Source organism: Ailuropoda melanoleuca, chromosome 2, assembly GCF_002007445.2.
Source record: "Ailuropoda melanoleuca isolate Jingjing chromosome 2, ASM200744v2, whole genome shotgun sequence".
Classification (NCBI taxonomy): Eukaryota; Metazoa; Chordata; class Mammalia; order Carnivora; family Ursidae; genus Ailuropoda; species Ailuropoda melanoleuca.
The window spans coordinates 39,215,399-39,236,968 of record NC_048219.1 but is presented as its reverse complement, the minus strand read 5'-3'; the positions used below and the strand labels follow the sequence as shown (position 1 = coordinate 39,236,968).

The following is a 21,570-nucleotide window of genomic DNA, read 5'->3' as shown; positions in this document are numbered from 1 at the left end:
GATGCTAAAATTGCTCTGGAAAGAATAGCAATGAAGCATAATGAGCAGGGCTGAGGGATCCAGCCTTCCAGATATTAAAACATATTGAGTAGCTGGTGGTAATTAATGAACTTAGTACCAGATGAAAACAGACTGAACAATCAATGCAAAAGAATACAGAGCCCAGAAATAAACACGGATATACTTGAGAATTAATAAATGATAAATGTGACATTTTCTGTGAGTGGGAAAAAAGATTGTTCTCTCAGAATTAAATTGTACTGTGACAACGGATTAGACCCTTGGAAAAAATAAAAGCTAGGTCATTATTCCACTCCTTATAACAAAATTAATTCCAAATAAATTAAAAATATTAACCCCCAAATAACAGCACAAAATACCAGAAAAAAATAGTTATTAAGGAAGTCACAGTTGATCCACAGGACAAGAAAGTTCTTTAGGATGCAGGGAAATTATCCCAGATGGAAGCACACATAGATGCAAGAAGGAACAGACTACACTGCAAAGGGCAAATTTTAAAGACTATTTACTGCTTAAAGCAACAATATAACACGTTAGATGTTTATGAAATACACAGAAATAAGATCTATGACAAAACAGCAAAAATGGCAGGAAAGGGATTAATTAAATGTTATTCAAAATCATTACCTGTTACAGAAGTGCAAACCAAAACCACAAGAGACCACGACACGAACCCCAGAATGGCTAAGATTCAGAAGGCTGACAATATCAACGTTGAAGGGGCAGAACTCTTCTGCATTGCTGATGGCAGTGTAAATTAGTTCGTTATTTGGCAGTATCTATTAAAACTAAATTAGAACCTATCCTGCATTCAGCAATTTTACTCCTGGGTAAATACTCAGGGGGAAATGTGTAAAAATTCATTAAGCTATCCACTGAAGGCTTGTGTATTTTACAGCACATAAGATATATCTCAAGAAAAACCAAGATCACATATGTTTAAAAAAAAGAATTATAAGAAATTAATAAAATTATAACAATCCAAGAGAATTAGGCAAAGAATATGAAAGTGGAGAAAAATAAATGGCTTATAAACATGAAAATAGGTTCAACTTCATTCATCAAGATGAAATGAAAATATCAAAAAGATACTTCAGACAATTTGAGTTGATTTCTTACACTTGTAACCAAGATTCCTGACAAGTAGATTTGCAAAAATATGCCAAGACAATTATGTACAAGAATGCTCACTTCAGTATTGCCCATAATAGTGAAAGATTGGAGACACTTAAATGTTCACCAATTGTAAACTGTTAACATAAATCATTGTACTCTGATACAAGGGAACACTATGAAACTATTACAAAACAATGAAATAAGAATATATGGGTATAAATGGAAATATCACCAAGACATATTAAGGGAAAAGGGTAATTTTATGACAGCAGGTGGAATGCAATCCCAACAATATAAATTTTCAAAAGATGTGTGATATCATAATAACAGGTTGTTCTGGGGAATAGGAACTGAGGGCTGGGAAGGGAGAGACACTTAGACTTTTATCCTATATTTCTCTGTACTCTGAAATTTTTCCTGTGTGTATTTGTTCTATTTACATTTTAAAATTAGAAAGCAAGAAAGAGAACGTGTCTGAATGCTAGCCCAAAGAGTGGTTAAAAACTCAAATGACAAAACAAATGTTCACAGTTCACTAAATCCAGATTTCTTAAGGAAGTAAAGAATCAAACTAAAGAGCTCCTGATGTTTCAAATGAGTAATTCTTCATCACAAGTGGCTATAATGCCAAAAAAAATTTGGTGTGAGGGGATGCAGTTACCCTAGACAGTAACGATAATGGGAGACACTTGCATCTAAAATGTTTTCAAACCCCTTTTAAAGGCAAGGCATTATTTAAGTATTTTGAAGATATAAAGGCTAATAATGTATAAAATTTTATATTAACTATTTATATAAACTACAAAGATTACTTCTTCGTATTTTCAAATCTTTGCTGAGAGCAATCATATAATAGATAAAATAATTCTAAAATAACTTAAATTCATAACTCTATTTGCTCATTCAATTTCTCAAAATTCTGACATTGCTCATGATTTATGATGATAAAAAAACGAAAACATTCACAGTCATGATTTACTTTCCTTCTTTATGACTTTAGGGACATAAAGGAGAATTAGAATAATTACGTTTTATAAAACAATTGGTGATTATATCTCAGCACTTGTGTTTATAACATTTATTAATGTACCAATTGTGACTAAAGAGAAAGTGTTCACTGCATGCCCAATACTTAATGACAAGTTTTAAAAGTATAGTATCTGCAATCTAGGTATTTCATTACAAAATTAGATAATTTTCCTAATTCTTTCTCAGTTCTAGGGTTTTTGAGTGAACTTTATTTAAAATATCCTGTCAAAGATCCTCACAAAATTGAATTTAATGCCGAACATCCTAAGTATAATTTTGAAAAATAGACATCTTCAGCAGCTTTCCAAAATAAATACTGAGTGATAAACTTTGTATAAAAATAATTTGTTCGAAATAAGAACCCCTGAAAACCATTTCCTGATCCTCATACAAACACGTGGAATAATATCTCAGTTCTAATCCAGACCTTTGTATTCTCGGCTGCTCCACCGACATTGTGATTCAGTGCTGGAGTACGTTACCATTTTAAATTAGTTGTTCAAGAAAAAATAAAACTAGTGACTTCTCTAATTTCCTTTTATAAATGTCTCTTCACTTTTTTTTGGTAACTGTGTTAACATTTTTTCCCTCAAATGCACACTGTTTTCATCATAGTGGAGTGGACCATTTTAATTTGGTGTTTTAAATTCGAGAATGTGTTTTCTCAATAATAAATAGTTTGGAAAAGTCCATAACGATCAAGATGACCCTTAAAAGTGGAACAAATGTCTTTTAAAAACTACAGGAAAGAATTTGGAAAGAGGTCTCTTTCCATCCACATCTAGGTGACATATGGCTGTGCACGTCCTGATCCATTCAGCACGCTGTCCAACTCCACGGGAGCCCCGTAGGCACAAGTCTTATGGCCTCGCCTGGATCCCGTGCCAAAGCAGCTTTGGAATCTGGTATCAATTTGTGGAGGAAGTTTATCTTCTCTCAGCTTTTGAGTCGTCAAGATGAGTATTCCTAAGGGAATGGGACCATATGTTTGATATTTGGAAAGAGAGAGTTGGCTGTATTGGAAAGGGATGAGAGAAGGTAGCAGCTCATAGCTCGGCGTCATCAAACCTTATTCTAGGTCCAGGATCACCCTCTGTTTGCGAATTTAATCCAAGTCTTCTTACTACTTGAGACTAGGTTTAAAAACAGAAGAATATCTGCTCCCATTCCTGTTGTCCATATGTAACTCATCTCCAAGTGGGAACACAGGGCTCCAACAGGAGGGCCCTGCTGATACTGATAAGCACACCTTGATTTGTTTTTTTCGTCTTTGTTCTTGGGGGTTTAACCTAGGAAACATATCATCTCATTAACCCTGAGAAATGATTTACCTTCAGACAATCTGTTGAAACTTGAGGCCCTAGCTCAAATTAGTAACTTCTGAGTTTCTTTTCATTAAGTTCAGATTTGGAGAGACTGACTAGTAACTTGTTTTTCAATTCAAGGCCTTCAATGGAATACTCAAAATTCCAGATTTATCCTAAGTTAAAAGTCCAAACCCATATTTCAGCTCTTCTCTCCCTTAACAGCTTTTTAAAGAATCTTTGGGAAGAACTGGGACAATGTGTGATCATCCTGAAGGATAAAAATTCTGAATTTTACCTAAATTTTTATGAAAACCATTTAATGACAGATAATTTTCATAAAGACCCAATAAAATATAGTAATACATATAGTGAAACAAACTTTCAAAAGTAAAAATCAGAACCCTAACACACTGACCATAGAAAAGAACTAAATCTCTATACACCAATAGGCCAAACCGTACCACTTTAGCTCAGTCTGTGAAAGAAACTCCCTGGGCATATCAATATCTGAGATGTTTTCACTTGTTTTTAGGAACTGAAGCTGCACCAGGATGATATTCATGATCTCAAGTTAATGTGCTGTTACTAAACTCCCTTCACACAGACCTACAGCACAACGGTGGTCCCAGGACTTCTGAATTCACTACAGCGTACGCATAGCATGGTGAAACCTTGGGCTGACTGGAACATCTATCAGTCTCTCTTCCCTGCAGTTATGGGCCCCAGACCACAGGAAAATGTTGTGTCTCAGTGGACATGCTCAGTGTTTTATCTCTCACTATGTGCAGAGTGGAGCAAAATGTCATTTTTCTGTCTCTCCTATACTGTACCCTCAATTAAATGTCTATATTCTATGAGCAGCATTAAAAATAATGGTCCATTTTACTAGACCTTCCATACATGCAATAATTTCCTTCTGTTTCTGAATCTGTAAACCACTTAACACATCAGCGAAGAAAAGTATTCTCTCGATTTATCTTTGTATAGAACTAAGACTTTCATACCACACTAGTTATTCAGTGAGTTGAAATGAGCCCTCTACCTTTCTCTGGTGTGAGTCATCAGTTGAGCACGTGAGATCTTGAGCTAGCTCAATGATGCTTATGATAGGAAACAGCTTTATTGGCTTCTAACTGGCAAATGATCATGAAGTGTGAAAAAATACCTGTTGGCTGGGGTCTGAGCTCTTTATCATTGTCTAGAACTGCTGATTTCATAGGGCCACAACTAGCATAGAGAGGGAGTGCAGGATTTTATTTAGGGTAACAGTAAAATCAGCAGGACCCTCTCTCAGTCTAAGTATGAAACTCGTGATGTGTAGCAACCCAACAGGCATATTTTCGAGGACTGAATTATTTGTTTTGATCATACTGATCAACTTGAAATTCTTAACTATTGCCATTCAACAGCTATCTCTGCAGGTTTCTTAATTAAGTTTGTTGCTCAATATGCTGTCTGGAGTTTTGTTGCCATACCAGAAGCTGAAGGCAACAATAAATATTAAAGTCTTTAAGGGCAAAAACAACATCTGTGTAATTCTCACTTAATTTTCATCCAGCATTATATTTCCACTTAATAAATTTTATTTGATTACAAGTCATTTTTTTTTAAATGAATGGCAACGTAAGGTTTACGTTTCAAACATAATCACTAGCATTAAAAGATCTGGGTTTAAATCTGATTTCTGGTTCCATCATCCACAACTCTGTGACCTTGGAAAAATTATTTAATTGTCTAATCTTTAAAAGGGGTGTTATAGGAGTACATGTCTCATATATAATTATTTTAATAATTAATTGAGTTCAAGTATGGAAAGATTTAATACAGTGGTTGGTTATATGAGAGAGAATGCTCAGTAAGTGAGAAAAAAAATAACATACAAGCAAATGGGAATCAGGGAAGACAGTGATTCCAGAGTGAGATACAGTAACATGTGGCAATCTAATCATATCAGAAAGTGACCATTGCAACATCTTTTATAGAGAAGAGTTAAGACAGACATTATGTCTTCAAAAGTGCTTTTGTTGTCGTCAACATACTGCTTGTGGGTATTGCCATTCTAATAGTCTCATTCAATGGCACACATCTTAGATTTGGTACATAAAGATTGGCTTACTTGTCAGTCTTCAGAAGTATATCCCCTAGGCCAGAGCTAAATCATCTGCTTATCTGCAACATTTAGTGGAGTGCCTACCACAGAGACAGTGCTCAAGACAAATTTGTTAAATTTGCAAAATCTTAGAATCACACAGTCAAGTAGCACAAAATACATCACATACTTTTAAAATGTACGAGGATGCCTCTTAGGTATAAACAGGGGTGTGTGCAAATCAGTGGAAAACAAAGACAACTCAAGGTAAAATAACCACGCCCTTTGAAGCAAGTTACATCTCACATGTATCAGTTTGAAGTCTTCTTTCAAACTTAGGTGTAACTGAGAAGGTTAGCTCTTTCTACACAGGTCTAATGTTCCCAAAAGTTGATATTTGTTGGGCTTATTTCTAGCTACAAACAAGCCATTGGAGACCTTCCCAGTTTAGCTTGTTAATGGTATCATTAGAAGAGTCAGTCTATATTGCCAGGCTTTTGAAGGCTTTCTCCCATTTTTTGTCTATCTTACTGAGTGAGGACAGATACCATTGATCTGGGGGTAATCATTTCCAATTTTTACAGTTTTCTTTCCTCTCCCATATCCACAACCATAGTGAAATATATTACACTTCATATGATTCATTTGAACATAAATCTGAGATGCTTCTTGAATGAAATTAGACAGTTAGGTCACACATTTTGTTTTCCATTATCTTCTGGGTCTGAGTGGAACAAATCTGAAATTGAGGCATGTAAGATACAAAAGTCTTCTGACCAGAGGTTCCTAAATTGAAGTTATTTTCTACAAGGTGTGAGCAACTGTCCTGGAGGATTCTGATGTCAGTGAATAAACAATGGGCTGGGAACGGACACAACACTTGGGACTCATCAGTCAAAAACACACCACTCTCTCTTTTTTTGATTGAGGTGACCCCTAGATAATAGACAGACCTTTCACCATTATTTTCTTCAGGAAAATTTCCCTCAAGTTTCAAGAGTTCATCCAATCCTTCTGAGAATGGAAGCTGTGGTGAAATTATATTGGGATGCTGATCTGATAATATAAAAAATGCCTGGGTTTCTATCTCCCATGAGCTGTTAGAGAAAGAACCCTTTGGTAGAGAATTTTTGCTAGAGAAGCATTTGCTGACTGAGCTGTTTATAAGCCCTTGCTCCTCATCAATTTCACTTGATTTAGAGCTGCCGAGGAGGGTGGCATATCTAACAGAGGGCTGCCTCCTGCTTTCGTCCTCACGGGCTATCACGGTGCTCTCCAGCTCAGAGAAGTTAGCACGGGTGTTCTGGTCACGGATACAAAGAGAACCCTTTTCAAGATCCGGAGTTGTCAAGAGCAGAGAGACCATAGTTGTTGGCACCATCTCATCTTTATTCTTCCATGATGTGTCAACACTGATATCTTCTGAAATGGTTTCAGGCTCCAAAAGAAGAGGACCAAACATCACTGATTCTGTATGCTTGATAAAAAGATGCTCAAATGTTTCTGGCTAAAAGAAAAGACACATTTTAATGCTCAACTGTATTAATTTTTTTTTTGCTTCACTATGACATCATTGCAGAAATGAAAGTGTGAAAGGTTACTGCTAAAGGACATAAGTCAACCACAAATTAACTAGGGGTTTTTCTGCACTGAAAACGGATATGTCAAAAATCATAAGGGAGAGGCAGTACAAGATTGTGTTTAAAAGTGGGATGAGGGGCGCCTGGGTGGCGCAGTCGTTAAGCGTCTGCGTTTGGCTCAGGGTGTGATCCCAGCATTCTGGGATCGAGCCCCACATCAGGCTCCTCCACTGAAAGCCTGCTTCTTCCTCTCGCACTCTGCCTGCTTGTGCTCTCTCTCTCACTGGCTGTCTCTATCTCTGTCAAATAAATAAATTTTTTTAAAAAATCTTTAAAAATGAATAAATAAATAAAAGTGGGATGAGACAGACTTGGTTCAAGCCCTTCTATGACCATGGACAAGTACATTAACCTCTTTGCCTTTTAGTCTCTTCATCTGTAAAAATGTGTTCAATATTTACTTCCTGGCATTGTGGTGAGGAATAAATTAGAGAGTGTCTGAAAGTGCATAGCTCTCAATAAAGATTGGTTGTTGTAATTAAAAAGGGCTGTACTCAGAAGAATTCCTAATATTTTACAGCAAATTAGATTTCCACAAACTGAAATTTTAAACCTCAAATAAAAAAAGGAACTGAAATAAAATCAAATGAGCAAACCAACTAGTCCAAAGACAGTTAAAATAACTACCCCATGACATAAGATACGGTATGAGGGTAAGCTATTTGTGACTGTTAGGACTTATCTGCCTTATAATCATACTGAAAATCTGTTTAGGATTACCAGAAAATAAGAATACCAATTTGTTGAAAACAATGATGGTGAAAGACATGATCACGGACTCTTAAATTACTGTTTCTTTAAATGACTTCATATAAAAACACATAATATGGAACATGCGGAATGAAGACAAAGACGCAAAACAAATGCACATCGTATCTTTTATAAGAATGCTGGTTACAACACAACAAAAAATCCTGTCACACAGCTACAAATCAAGAATCTGTGTAAAAAGCTCAATTCGTACAACATAAACATATTGAAAAAATAAATGCAAAATAAAGACTACCGTGGACACATCACACTGAAAAATGGACGCAGCTAAATGAAGTGCCACTGAAAATGTGTTCAATTCGTAAGACATACATATGGTTGAACGTTTGAATTTTACAATTTTTAAACCACTAGAATGAATTCAAATTTATTGCCTGAAATAACAATTTACCCAACTCTTCTTCATACTGGCAAATGTATTCCATATAAAAACATAATTAATTAGCATAGTTTTAAACTCTTAAATGAAACATATTGGTGGTTATAACTATAAAAGAATAAATATACCAAACACTAAATATAATAAAAATGGAATAGGCTTATATAGATATTAAAATACTGCATAATGACAAATACCATGTTAACACAACCTTTTCTGTTAGTCTATGAACATAATAGACGAAAGCTTCCTATGCTTTTTCTCTTTCTGACAGAAATCTATCATTAGATTTATGATTTCCTTCAAATATTTACTTGCTCATTTTGTTTTTTCTTAAACTTACTACTACATACGTCTTGAATTTCTTAAAATTTAAATGAACCTAGAAATTATGGTTACCAAATAAAGGCATTACGTGCTATCAATATGAAAACAAAAAATACAAAGAGCCAATAGCACACAAAGACACAAATGCTCTTCAGATGATATTTTTGGTATATCGCATGCTCTCTAAATCGGTAACTAATTATTGATGCTGAGTAATGCACGTGTCTTCAAATGCATTCAGATGTAAGATTTCACTAATAGTTAATAAGAAATTGCATACCCGCATATTATTGAAGTATATTTTATCAATGGGTTATAAACCTTTATTAAAAGTATATTCATTAAAAAATTGTTTCAATCATTATATGCATCTAATTTTTCAAGATTTTAGAACAGTCTGGGAGCATATTAAATATGTATTCAGCTGGTAGGAATTAGAGAATATCCTTTCATAATCTCACACTTAGATTTTACATTCCAATGATATCTATCAAAAGTCAGTGAAGGGGAAAAAAGGACACATTCTTACTCATTTTTAGTGTTGTTTTTATGGCCAAGTAAAACTATGAATGAAATCTAAATGTAAGAGATCTAGAAGTAATTTGAATATTATTTAGGCTCCTCAAACAGAGGCTTTGGTTTATTTTGAATGTGAGCAACATAACACACTTACTATGCTGATATCATAGAAATAGCAAGGGTTTTTTTTTTTTTTTCAGGAAGAAACGTCTTGTCTTTGCCATGAACTATTTTACAAATAAAAGCTCCCTTTTTGCATCACTGTGTACATCTCTGCCTGCCAGAAGCTTTGGGTGGTTCGGTGTAAATAAATTAAATTTAGGCAAGAATTTCACAAAGAGGCTGAATTGGAGGCTGATGTGTTTTCTGATCCGGTCAATCTGATCTGGATCTGTCAGGTCATTCTGTTATGAACTGTAACTTCCACTGGCCTGTGACCAGCACACACCCAACCTTCTGGCCTTCCCTGAACTGAAATCGAAGTTAGTGCGTAAGCCATTTGCAAGACTACTGAAGATGGGAATTCCCAGATTGACCAAAGTTGGACAGACAAAAAAACTACAAGACAGTCAAAAGAACACCCACATGGGTCCGGTTATAAGCTCAGGTGTCTATAAAAGAATACAAAATGGAAAATTTTGGACATAAAAATATAAACTAGTTACACTGTATCTTGTAATTAGATTCATTGTGTTTGCGAAGTTATGTGTCAGAAGCTGCAGTTTTCACCTAGTTACGGCATTGTCTGCTACTTACCCGATGATATTGAATAGATAGAACAGTTATAGTTTTCAGTGTTTTATGACCACACAAATGATGAATCAAAACCCAGATACCATATTACTTTTTAAGCTTAAGGTGACCTGAAGTGTAATCATATATTCGAACTGAATTGGACTCACACCTATCTCTTGACCCCAAATTTGCGCTTCTATTTTAAGTTCTAAATCAACATCATCCACCATATTTTAGTTCTCAAGAGTTCAACCACATATTTTTTAGATTTGTTTCCCCTTCTTCAAAATGTAAAAATCTTCTAATACTCTACAGAATGTTGGGAAGGTGGCACATTGGGTTCATCTGTAGTGATCATGATTAGACTTCAAAGAATGTCCGTTCTCTGTTTAGATAAAATAAAACAAAATAAGAAAGCAAAATAAAAAATCACTCAAAAAGCAAAAGATGAAAGATTTCAAAAACATTTTCCAGAAGCCTATGAATTCTTCTGTTATACTAGACCAATACATCTTTTTAGGAAAGAGTAAAATTTTGAACTGAGGTTGCCTCTTCTATTTCCGTAAAGCATGCCTTAACATCACACTCTAGGAACAGTCTTGGTGACCCCAGACAAGAAAAAACTACAGAAGAATACAGATTAAGGAGAAAAAAGCAAAGAGCTGGAAAAATAAAAAGGAGGAAATGGGGAGCAACAGAAGTATTGGAGACTTTGGAACAAGAAAGAGTAAAAGAGTAGAAGCAGTAACAACAAAAATTTAAAGATTAATAGAAAGAAGAGCTGAAGTAGTGAAGAATGCAATGACAGATCATTATCATGATTTTTCTAATCTAGAAAGAAACCATCTGGTCTATGTGCCTCCCTTTTTTAAAACAAAGCAATTGGGGCTTAAGGTCACAGCGCTAATTAGAGCAGAGTGAGGACCCTGACTTAGTTTAATTTTTTCTAGTCCAACAATCTTTCTATAAAACAATGGAAGGATGAAATGATATCCTAAAAGCAAACTGGCAGGAAAACATGTTCTCTGTTTTGTTTCTTCTACTTGCTGTGATAGATTTCAGCTGACTAATACATACTCTCTTCTAGTTCTATATAAGCCACAGACATAAAAATATTAAGGACAGGAAAATAAACAAAACTGAAGTCACATTTTGGGAGAGTGAGATGTACACTTCTATGCCCACTAATGCGCGCTTCTAAATAGAACTTTCCACCCAAAACTGCACTGGTTTTACCCACTTCTGCAAGACCGTTCAAGCAATTTCAAGGTGCTCTGCCTCCAGTCTGTGAGACTGGTGTGCTGGGAACCTGCAGGTCGTTAAGCTCCTTTGGAGGCATAGAGCAGACTGAGGAACCTTGGACAGTCTTTGAATCACAAGGCAAAAATCCATTTGGTTTCAGCTTTCACACTCCTAAGGTAGGTTATTAACTGAAGTACGCTCTTGTGAAAACAGACATGGACATAGACAACAAAGAAACGGGTTTAGATCCCCCACCATCCAAAAAAGCACAGATGATTTAGATTTAGAGGAAGAAAATAATAGATTAAGCAAAAACACTAAAGAAAAAAGTAAAAAACCAAATTCATGACACTGTTTTAAACACTGTGAAATCTGAATTAGAAGAAAAGCAAGTCTATTGCATCACTATATTTTCCTTCAACAAGAATTCAGACTTTAAGATTCTGATTTCTCTATTTTTATTTTTTTAAGACTCTGATTTATAAAGTATCAAGAGAAATAGGGCAGAGGGGCATTCTGGTTCAAGATGGCAGGCTGAACACACTGCTCTCTCATCTTTGTAGAGACTCTATTAGAATGAAAGTACACAAATAACGAATATGTACCCACAACACAGAAGATAATCTGAGAGGGCAAGAGGGAATAAGATTTTGAATTCATTTCTACGAGAAGGAAAACAACTGGAAGAGCATAGACCAAAGAGGATTAGCAAAGGAATCTACAGACCGAGGTCCCTCCAGAGTGGGCTGTGGCTGAAGAGAAAGCCTGTTTGTCTGGTTGAATACAGCAGACATGGTGAGTGAAGAAATGGCGGCTAAGCACACAGGAAGAAATGGACCTGAGGCTGAAAATCAGAGCAAGTGGAATGGGGCTCTTCCAGTTCTCTGCTGCACCCAGAAAATCCTTCCTATTAGAACTACCTTCCACACCCAAATTGAGGTTTGGTTTTGTTTTCTTTCTTTTTTTTTTTTAATTTTATTTATTTATTTATTTGACAGAGAGAGAGAGAGCCAGTGAGAGAGGGAACACAAGCAGGGGGAGTGAGAGAAGAAGAAGCAGGCTCCCAGCAGAGAAGCCTGATGCGGGGCTCGATCCCAGAACGCTGGATCACGCCCTGAGCCGAAGGCAGACACTTAATGACTGAGCCACCCAGGTGCCCCTGAGGTTCTGTTTTCAAAATCAACTAAGGACCTATCCAGGAAATTACTAAGCAGGCCTGGAGTACTTTTTTTTTTTTCCTTGTCCTGGGATGGAGCCCTGTCTGGGCTCCCTGCTCAGCAGGGAGTCCGCTTCTCCCTCTCTCTCTACCCCTCCTCCAGCTTGTGTGCACGCTCTTTCTCTCTCTCTCTTTCTCAAATGGATAAATAAAACCTTTGGGAAAAAATGGGAGAACAGTACACTTCCTCAATGGTCATGGCAGCCATTCTCTTCAGCCAGAGAAAGCAGAGAAGGAGCAAAAAGGAGCCACTGAATGCCACGGTGTTGCACCCCCACACCCCTTCCTAGGCACCCCTGCAGTCTTCACATCCAGAGGCTGTGAGTACATTTTGCCTCATCTAGCCAGAGCCCTATCTACCCAATCAAGCAATAATTCCTGCCTACGTGCATTGGGCACCCAATTACCTCATCCACTGTTTCATTCTAAAACATTAAAGGAAAACAAAGAATTAGTAGATATTTGGGGAAATTCAGAGATAAAAAAATAAAAGCCAAGATAAAAAGAAAACGTGATCCTAGCAGAAAAAGCATTCAGAGAATAGGGGAAAAAAAGAATTTTTTAAACAAACAAACAATGATCCTTTATTTGGTGTTTCTAGAAGATTTAAGAAGATATTGCATGCATAAAACCAGAACAAAATACTCTGAAGAAAAAAACTTGCAAATTTACAAATATAATAGAAAATAAAAGTTCAATAGAAGCAGTGAAAGAATAGGATATGGCAAGGTCTCAAATGTAAAACGAAAGACAAAAAAGAACATAGAGATAAGACATATAGACGATCCATGCTGAGGGTTCAACATCCAGCAAATACAGATTCTAGAAAGAGAACAAAAGAGACAGGAGGAGAGGAACTCAGCAAAGAAATAACATAACTTCTTAGATATGACCAGAGTCATGGCGTTGAAAGTGTCTTCAAATGGTGACCAAGTTAAATGGGAAAGAATGTCCCTAGACCCATCACTGACATTTTAGAACATCAAAAATGGGGAGAATATTTTATGGCTGCCTGGGAGCCTCAGTTGGTTAAGTGTCTGTCTTTGACTCAGGTCATGATCCTGGGGTCCTGGGATGAGTCTGGCATTGGGCTCCCTGCTCAGCGGGCAGTCTGCCTCTCGTTCTCCCTCTGCCCCTCCCCGTGCTTGGGCATGTGCTCTTTCTTTCAAATAAATAAACAAAAAAATAAAAACTTTTTTAAAAATGGAGAGAATATTTTAAATGCAAGAAAATTGCAAGTAACCAGTGAGGAATAAAAATCAGAATGGCATCTGACATCTTGGAAGCTGTACTGGGGGCTAGATGATNCGTTCTGGGATCGAGCCCCACATCAGGCTCTTCAGCTATGAGCCTGCTTCTTCCTCTCCCACTACCCCTGCTTAAGTTCCCTCTGTCTCTGGCTGTCTCTATCTCTGTCGAATAAATAAATAAAATCTTTTAAAAAAAAAAATCAGAATGGCATCTGACATCTTGGAAGCTGTACTGGGGGCTAGATGATGAGGCAGGAATCGTTTCAAAGTTCAATTGGAGAGACTTGTCCAACCTAGAAACTGACACTCCACCAAACGGTCAATCAATGAAGGCATGAAGGCACAATAAAAAGAATTTCAGGCATGCAGACTCTGACCTAACACATAACATTTCTTAGGAGGTTACTTAAGGATGTAGCCCACCAAGGAAGAAGAAAAGGAATTTAGGAAGAAGGAGTCACTAGAAACTGGTTACGGAAAAATTCTGAGTGATGGCATGCAGACATTTTAGAAAAGGCCCCATCCAGACTGAAGTAGGAGGACAGAGTGTTTCCTGGGCAGAGCACACTGGGAAAAGGCATCCAATGAAGAAGCTTATATAATAGACGCACACAGAAATGTAAAAAACACTTTTAAAGGAGCAATTAGAAACTCGAGAAAAAGCAACAACCCACAGGAACTAAAAATGAAGCCAACTAAAATTTGGCACAATTTTGACCAACAGGTGAAATATTTCTAGTATCTTTAAAAAATAGATTCTCCTGTGACATTAGAACGCCCAAGAGTGTCATTGCATATATTACTTGCTCTGCAAGCAACAGTATTTACAAACTCATAGCAGTGTAAATGCAGCTTATTGGCTTTCTATTTTTTATTTTTATTTATTTTTATTTTTTATTTTTNCCTCTCCCACTCCCCCTGCTTGTGTTCCCTCTCTCACTGGCTGTCTCTATCTCTGTCGAATAAATAAATAAAATCTTTAAAAAAAAATAAATAAAAAAATAAAAAATAGATTCTCCTGTGACATTAGAACGCCCAAGAGTGTCATTGAATATATTACTTGCTCTGCAAACAACAGTAATTTACAAACTCATAGCAGTGTAAATGCAGCTTATTGGCTTTCTATTTTTTATTTTTATTTATTTTTATTTTTTATTTTTAAACGATGATAGCACAAAACATGCTATCAATCCTGACTTAACCCATAGAGTTATATTTACAGATTGGGAAGTGGAGGGAGAAATGAAAGGAAAGGTAAGAGTGCTAATGTCTTTATTTTATTTTTAAAAATGGGGAGAGAAGAGAGCTCCAAGAAGTGGTCTCTATTTGATGGAAATAAATGGAATTTAAGAAGATTTTTCAGAGGTTGCAAAGTAATTACTGAAAAAATTGATAAAAGTGACAAACCAATATGTGGTAGAAGTGAGGGGAAAGGAGAAGGGCAGGAAAAGTATGTGTATGAGTAAATCTTCATTATCGTCAGAAATCAGTACCTAATGACTACATTTCGTAGTGGTATAAGCATGTTATTTTTAGAAATAAAAAGGTGACCTGCCAGGAAAATTAAAAGCAAACCAGTTTAAAGTAATGGCATTTGAAGTGCAAGACTAAGTAAGGGTAGCTAGGGGTAAAGGAGGACACTATATTTTGCAATAAATGTTCTTCCATACTATTTCACCAGTAAACCATGCACACTGGTCATATGGTAATGCAAAACTTACTTCTTAAAATAATGGGGCAGATACAGCCCCAGAGAACACAGAGACATATACAATGTTGCTTCCTGCAGCATTGTTTGTAATAAATAGAAAATGCTTTTAAACAGCCTAACTGGGACACCTGGGTGACTCAGTCCTTAAACATCTGCCTTAGGCTCAGGTCACAATCTCAGGGTCCTGGGATAAGCCCCGCATCAGGCTCCCCACTCTGTGGGAAGCCTGCTTCTCCCTCTCCCTCTGCCTGCCACTCCCCCTGCTTATGCTCTCTCTCTCTGTCAAATAAATAAATAAAAATCTTTTTTAAAAAATTAAAAAAATAAACAGCTTAAATATCCATCAGTGGGGGAACAGACATTTTAATTGTGATATATTTATAGGACGGAATAGCATGGGCCAGTCCACATGGGTGAACTATGTTAACTGTATCCACATGGAGAGATCTCAAAAAACAATGCTGGGAACAAAAAGAACTTTTGAACGATATAGAAGTCAGGTTCACATTCATGATAACCCAAAGCGTTTTTGTTCATTGGTCATAGTTCACATCTGCAGGTGGAGGGAAGTATAAAAGCATAAATTAGACAGATACATACGATATTCTTGAAAGTGGGTGCCCCTCAGAAGGAAAGGAGGCGTCGAAACTACTGAGGGGAACAAGCAGGATGAATTTGATCTGCAATTTTTATTTAAAAAAATATGAGGCAAACATGCATTTAGATTCATTATAAACCAAAGGGAATGAGAATGACAGCTTAAAAAGTGGAAGAGATTAACTTTAGGGGCCATTTTAGAAATCAGGTTAGATGTCGAAAGGTTTTTAAGTATAGGTTATTTTCACAAAAACCAATGTTCAAAAATAACCTGAACTTGGAGAACAAATTAAGGGAAATACTTTATGTAAAAAATAATTATCTCTTTTAAAAACACTGTAAATGTCTTTAGCAACAATGGCTGTCATGGCCCATTTGCTTTGCAATACACTGTGGGGTTTTTTGTTTGTTGTTTCCTTTTGTTCTAGAATTGGATAGATCACCCTTTGCTTATCCATTCATCATTTCATGGATATTTGGCTTGTTTCCACATGTTGGCTATTATGAACAATGCTGCTATGAACACTCATGTATAAATCTCCGCATGCATACATGCTTTCATTTCTACTGGATATATACCTAGTAGGGGAATTGTTGGGTCATATGGTAATTCTATGTTTAACTACTGAAGAACCATAAACACCATTTTCCCAAAGGGCTGCATCATTTGACATTCCCACTGGCAGTGTACGAGTTCTAATTTCTGTACATTCTCACCAACACTTATTATCTGTCTTTTTGATTATAGCCATCCTTGCCAGCGTAAAGTGGTATCTTGTGTTTTGGGGCTTGTATTTCCCTAACAGCTGATGATGTTGAGCATATATTCATTAGTGCTTATTGGCCATTTATACAGCTTCCTTGCAGAAATGCCTTTTCAGATTTTTTTACTCATTTGTTAAACTTTGTTAAAATATACATAACATAACATTTAGCCTTTCAACTGTTTTTAAGTGTACAATTTAGTGGCATTAGTAACATTAAGCAGTACGTTGTTAATATGGGACTGATGGCAAGGGTGGCAGTTTGAGTCCAATGGACCTGGGTTTAACCAAGGTTTTTTTCAAAGACAGGAGAGATGATCAAGACAAGCCACTGAACCACTGAGACTCAGTTTGGTCATTAGAAAATAGAAGACAATTAGGCCTATGAGAAGAAAATAAATGAATACGAAAGCAAAGAGCCAACAGTAAACTTGCCTTACCCTCTTTAGAAATACAGCATGAATTACACTACTTTATTTTTCCCTAAAAGAGTATATTTTTGGTTATTTAGGAGATTAAAGTAGAAGATGAGATTTCTTTTTAAGTTATCATATTTTAGAAGATTTGATTTTTATTAGTAAAAATCTTTCAAATTATATTCTTCACTTTTCAAATACTCCTATTATATTTCAAAAAGTAATTTATTCCTAGACTATGTTATCTGTGTAGCTGTTAAGCCCTAGAAATAAATGAAGCATCTTGAGTTATGCCGAAATAATTATCTTGTAATATTATAAAGTCAAATTATTTGCAGAGGGGAAAAAAAATCAGTCTTACAAATAAGGATATCCACACCCACTGTAAGTATCTTAAAAATTCTTCACACTTCTTCAGATTACCAGAACATGGAAAATTGAGTGAGATTTCAGTCTCCTTGTGTATAACGTCTGTCAGATGATCTGCTGCGACACTGCGCTCATCCTCAGAGCGCGTGTGAGACAGCAGGGGAGCACGGAGTCTACAAACTAAGGCTCACCGGCTCAGCCTCTAACCATCGAGTGGCTCCTTTGTGCCGCCATCTTTGGAAGGGGGGAAGATCATTGGGCGCAGGTTCAAACTCCATTTGCTGAGGTGGGCCTGATGGTCTCCCTGCCCTGGTAAACATGTAGAAACCACTTTCACGGTAGTGCAGAGCGGAGATTTCAGAGCTTCACGTGTTGAAGAGAGAGCTTCTCTTAAAGTGACAGCAAGATGGCTATTCCCTGCATTCATATATACTTGCATAGTGAAGCTTTAAAATTTTTATTTACATAGATATTTAGTTTTTGGGACCCCAAAAAATGCTCATATTAAAAGAAAGAGCTCCTCATATTTAAGAAAATAATCTCTTTCTTACACTGTCTTTTAATCTGCCTATTTTCAGTTTGCAAATGTGCTCCGGTCCTTCCGACCTCAGGGCGTCGTACTTGACGGTGGCTTTGCCTGGGCTCTACACCTCCACCACAAAACCCAGTTAATGACCACTCATCTTCCGGAGCTTAGCTCAGCTGTCACTTTCCTATCTTCACCGCTCATCCCCATCCATCCCCCACACTAAGCTCAGCACACTGGATCCTTTTCTTTCACAACATGTAGTTTATAATTATTAGTAGGTGATATATGTCATATGTATATTGTTATTTCCATTATCATTAATTAATGCGTATTTCCCCACTTAACCGTTCACTCCAGGAGTTCCCTTTTTTCTGATCAATACAACCTGAAGGTGTAGCATAGTGACTAGCACAGGATAGGTATTCAATAAATAGCCCGTAAATGAATGAGTGAAACAAATTAATGAATTTTAAAATGAATAAACTTCTTTGGAGATGGTAAAGAAGACAAGTTCTTTCTCTTCTGCTTTCCACTCAAGTCACTCCTCTATAACCTTACGGTCTTATTTCCCAGATAGTAAGGAACATCTCTTAAAAATTTGTTTCCCAAGATCCTAGCAACATCCTAGACTTACACGTAAATACTCACTATGTGCTTAGTGAATGAATAAATGAATGAATGAACAAATGACAAATAAATATATATGGCTGAAATATCACCATAGCTACAATAAATATTACTGTGTGAATTCATAATGGAAGAGAGAGGGGAAGAATAAATATTTTACTAATTGAAAAAAATCATGAGCTCTGTTTAATGAAAGGAAACTCCATGGCTTATAGTGCCTAAAGGCATAGCTGAGAGGTATATGGTGTGGGGCCGGATGGACTCAAAACAAAGTAAAGTTTCTATAAAGAGAATGATCATCTTGTGCTGCCTGGTCTGAAGATAAGACCATGTCATTTCTGCTGAAAGATTACAATTTAATCACTTGCACTGTTATATCTACAATATCATATGTTTGCTCATTTGTTCACTGATAAACTGGAGTGCAGTGTTTTTCTCACTGCAAGTCATAGGCCAGTAGTACGTGAAATCAATGTAGTGGGTTGCAATCACTATTTTTTAAAAGAAAATAGATGGGGCGCCTGGGTGGCACAGCAGTTAAGCGTCTGCCTTCGGCTCAGGGCGTGATCCCGGAACATCAGGCTCCTCTGCTATGAGCCTGCTTCTTCCTCTCCCACTCCCCCTGCTTGTGTTCCCTCTCTCGCTGGNAAAAAAAAAAAAAGAAAATAGAATTTTGAAAATAGCACTGCATATAATGAAATCCTTTCAGTTATGCATATCTATATCTATGCATGTACTAGGCGACAAGGTAAAATGTATTTCTTACTGTGGGTCGTGGTCAAATANTTGAAAATAGCACTGCATATAATGAAATCCTTTCAGTTATGCATATCTATATCTATGCATGTACTAGGCGACGAGGTAAAATGTATTTCTTACTGTGGGTCGTGGTCAAATAAAAAAAAATTGAAAGCCACTGCTATGGAGAAGAGTGACCAATGGAGCAGGCTCCACAGTCAGACAAATTGGCAAGCCAAGCTTGGTTCAAAAACAAGATACCTAACCACTATAAGCCGCAGTGTTTTCTTCTATAAAATGGAAATGATACTTATCTCACAGTGTCATTGAAAGACTAATAATTCAAAACACCTAAATATGATGATAATTAATAGTTATTGAGACTTTACACTACAAGTCCCATCTTCTTCAATCCCCAAAACAAACCTTACAAGGCAAGTTCCATTAACTTACCATCATTTCACAGGAAAGGAAGCTGAGATACTGAGGATTGAAGAAAAAATCTGAATGCGTATAAGAGTTTGTGTCTCAGTGATCTGCACATATGTGAATGGACATGATTATGAATTACCAGCATTGCTTTAATGAAACCCTACTTTCATACTTCCCATGTAGCGGGAGTTCAACAAATATTTGTGAGGGGTAAAACGTACCCCGGGGAGCTCAGAGCACTCTTCACAATAAATTAAATAGTAAAACGCTCTGGGAACTTAGAGGGGGAGAAATTCTTCTGAAAAACTTGTGTTAAAGGAAGGTTTGAGGAAAAGGGCCTAGAATGGGGTCTTCACCGACGTGGTGGGGTCTATAGAGATAAAGGCAACAGCGAAGGCATGACCAAGGCCCAGGGACGGAGGAAATAGGGTGTGTAGGTTGGTAACAGATTGTAGAGAGAAGTCACTGAGCACTTGCTTAAAGGGACTGTACTTTATCTCGTAGCCAAAAGGAAACCACTGAAGACTTTTAACCCTGACGAATGATCAAGATGCAATCGTTGAGACCACTGAATAACCTCCATATGATTACTGTTTAAAACATCGTGCAGATATTCTGACATGAAAACCGAATTCTATTTTCTCCATTTTATGGGTGGAAACCCAGCCTTGCTTCAGGGGAAATTATAAGAATTAATAAAACATTACTTAAACTCTAGAGTTTTCTGAGAAATTCTATTATAAGATGTATGTACAAATTATTTTATGATAGCTGACTAATTTACCAAGTACCTTAGCTTGAAAAAAACTATGTGCTTAGATGTAAGCTCTGTTAGGACAACTGCATTTTTTCAGATTGCAGTGTTTGAGGACAGGATTATTTATATAGTTTTCAATTGATTTAAATAATCATGGAAATAACTACAGGGATTAAAAATATTGATTCTAGCCTTTACCTCAAGATAATCAATTAATGCCAAAAATGTATATCCAAATACCTGTTCTCCATCAGTTTAACCCTTAATATTCTAATATGTATTTTATTATATACTGTGACACAGAAGATATATATATAAATACATCCATATATATTTAATTTTAATATAAATATATACATATATACTTAATTTTAATATAAATATATATATTTAATTTTCATATGATGAACTACCTATGGAATTTTGTTTCATCCTGATTTCAAATCCCTGCATCCTGCTATTCTTGAAAATATGTAACAGATTAAACAGAACTCATATTTAAATGAATTGAATAAAATAAGATTTAAACCTTATCCTTAAAATATTTTAACCCTTAAAAATGTATGACGCTATATAAGGCATACAGCATCTAAAGTGCAATTTTACATATTTTGGGTTAAAAAAATTGAAAAAGGGACCTTCTGAAAATTAAGTCCTTGTGCCCAGGAACAGTTCTTGGGGTTTGGAACATCTTCCCAAAACAGCTTTTTCATTCTACAAAGGAGAAACAAAAAACGTTCATCTTGAAAATGTTCACAGTTCATGAATGTACTAACTAGAAATTAATCTACCAGATCAGTTATTTCCCGGTAGAATCTGGTTCATTTTCACATGCTATCCCATGAAGATGTCCACCAACGTTCTATCTAGACTAANGAGGGAACACAAGCAGGGGGAGTGAGAGAAGAAGAAGCAGGCTCCCAGCAGAGAAGCCTGATGCGGGGCTCGATCCCAGAACGCTGGATCACGCCCTGAGCCGAAGGCAGACA

General features: G+C 36.4%; 1 protein-coding gene and 1 long non-coding RNA gene across 2 annotated transcripts in view; both read right to left on the bottom strand.

Moving 5' to 3' along the window:
- Positions 1–531: 531 nt before the first annotated feature.
- The window catches only part of LEPR (leptin receptor), a 96,981-nt gene continuing 75,942 nt past the window's right edge, over positions 532–21,570 (bottom strand). Inside the window, exon 18 of the mRNA XM_034641391.1 lies at positions 532–7,069. Coding sequence (XP_034497282.1) covers positions 6,242–7,069 — 828 coding nt within the window. The 3' untranslated portion in view covers positions 532–6,241. The remainder of the gene's footprint in view (positions 7,070–21,570) is intronic.
- LOC117800990 lies at positions 8,064–21,297 on the bottom strand. The gene is made up of 3 exons (XR_004623257.1): positions 21,220–21,297; positions 17,690–17,807; positions 8,064–10,318 (listed from the first exon to the last, which is right to left on the bottom strand). It is a non-coding gene; the product is annotated as an uncharacterized LOC117800990 (long non-coding RNA).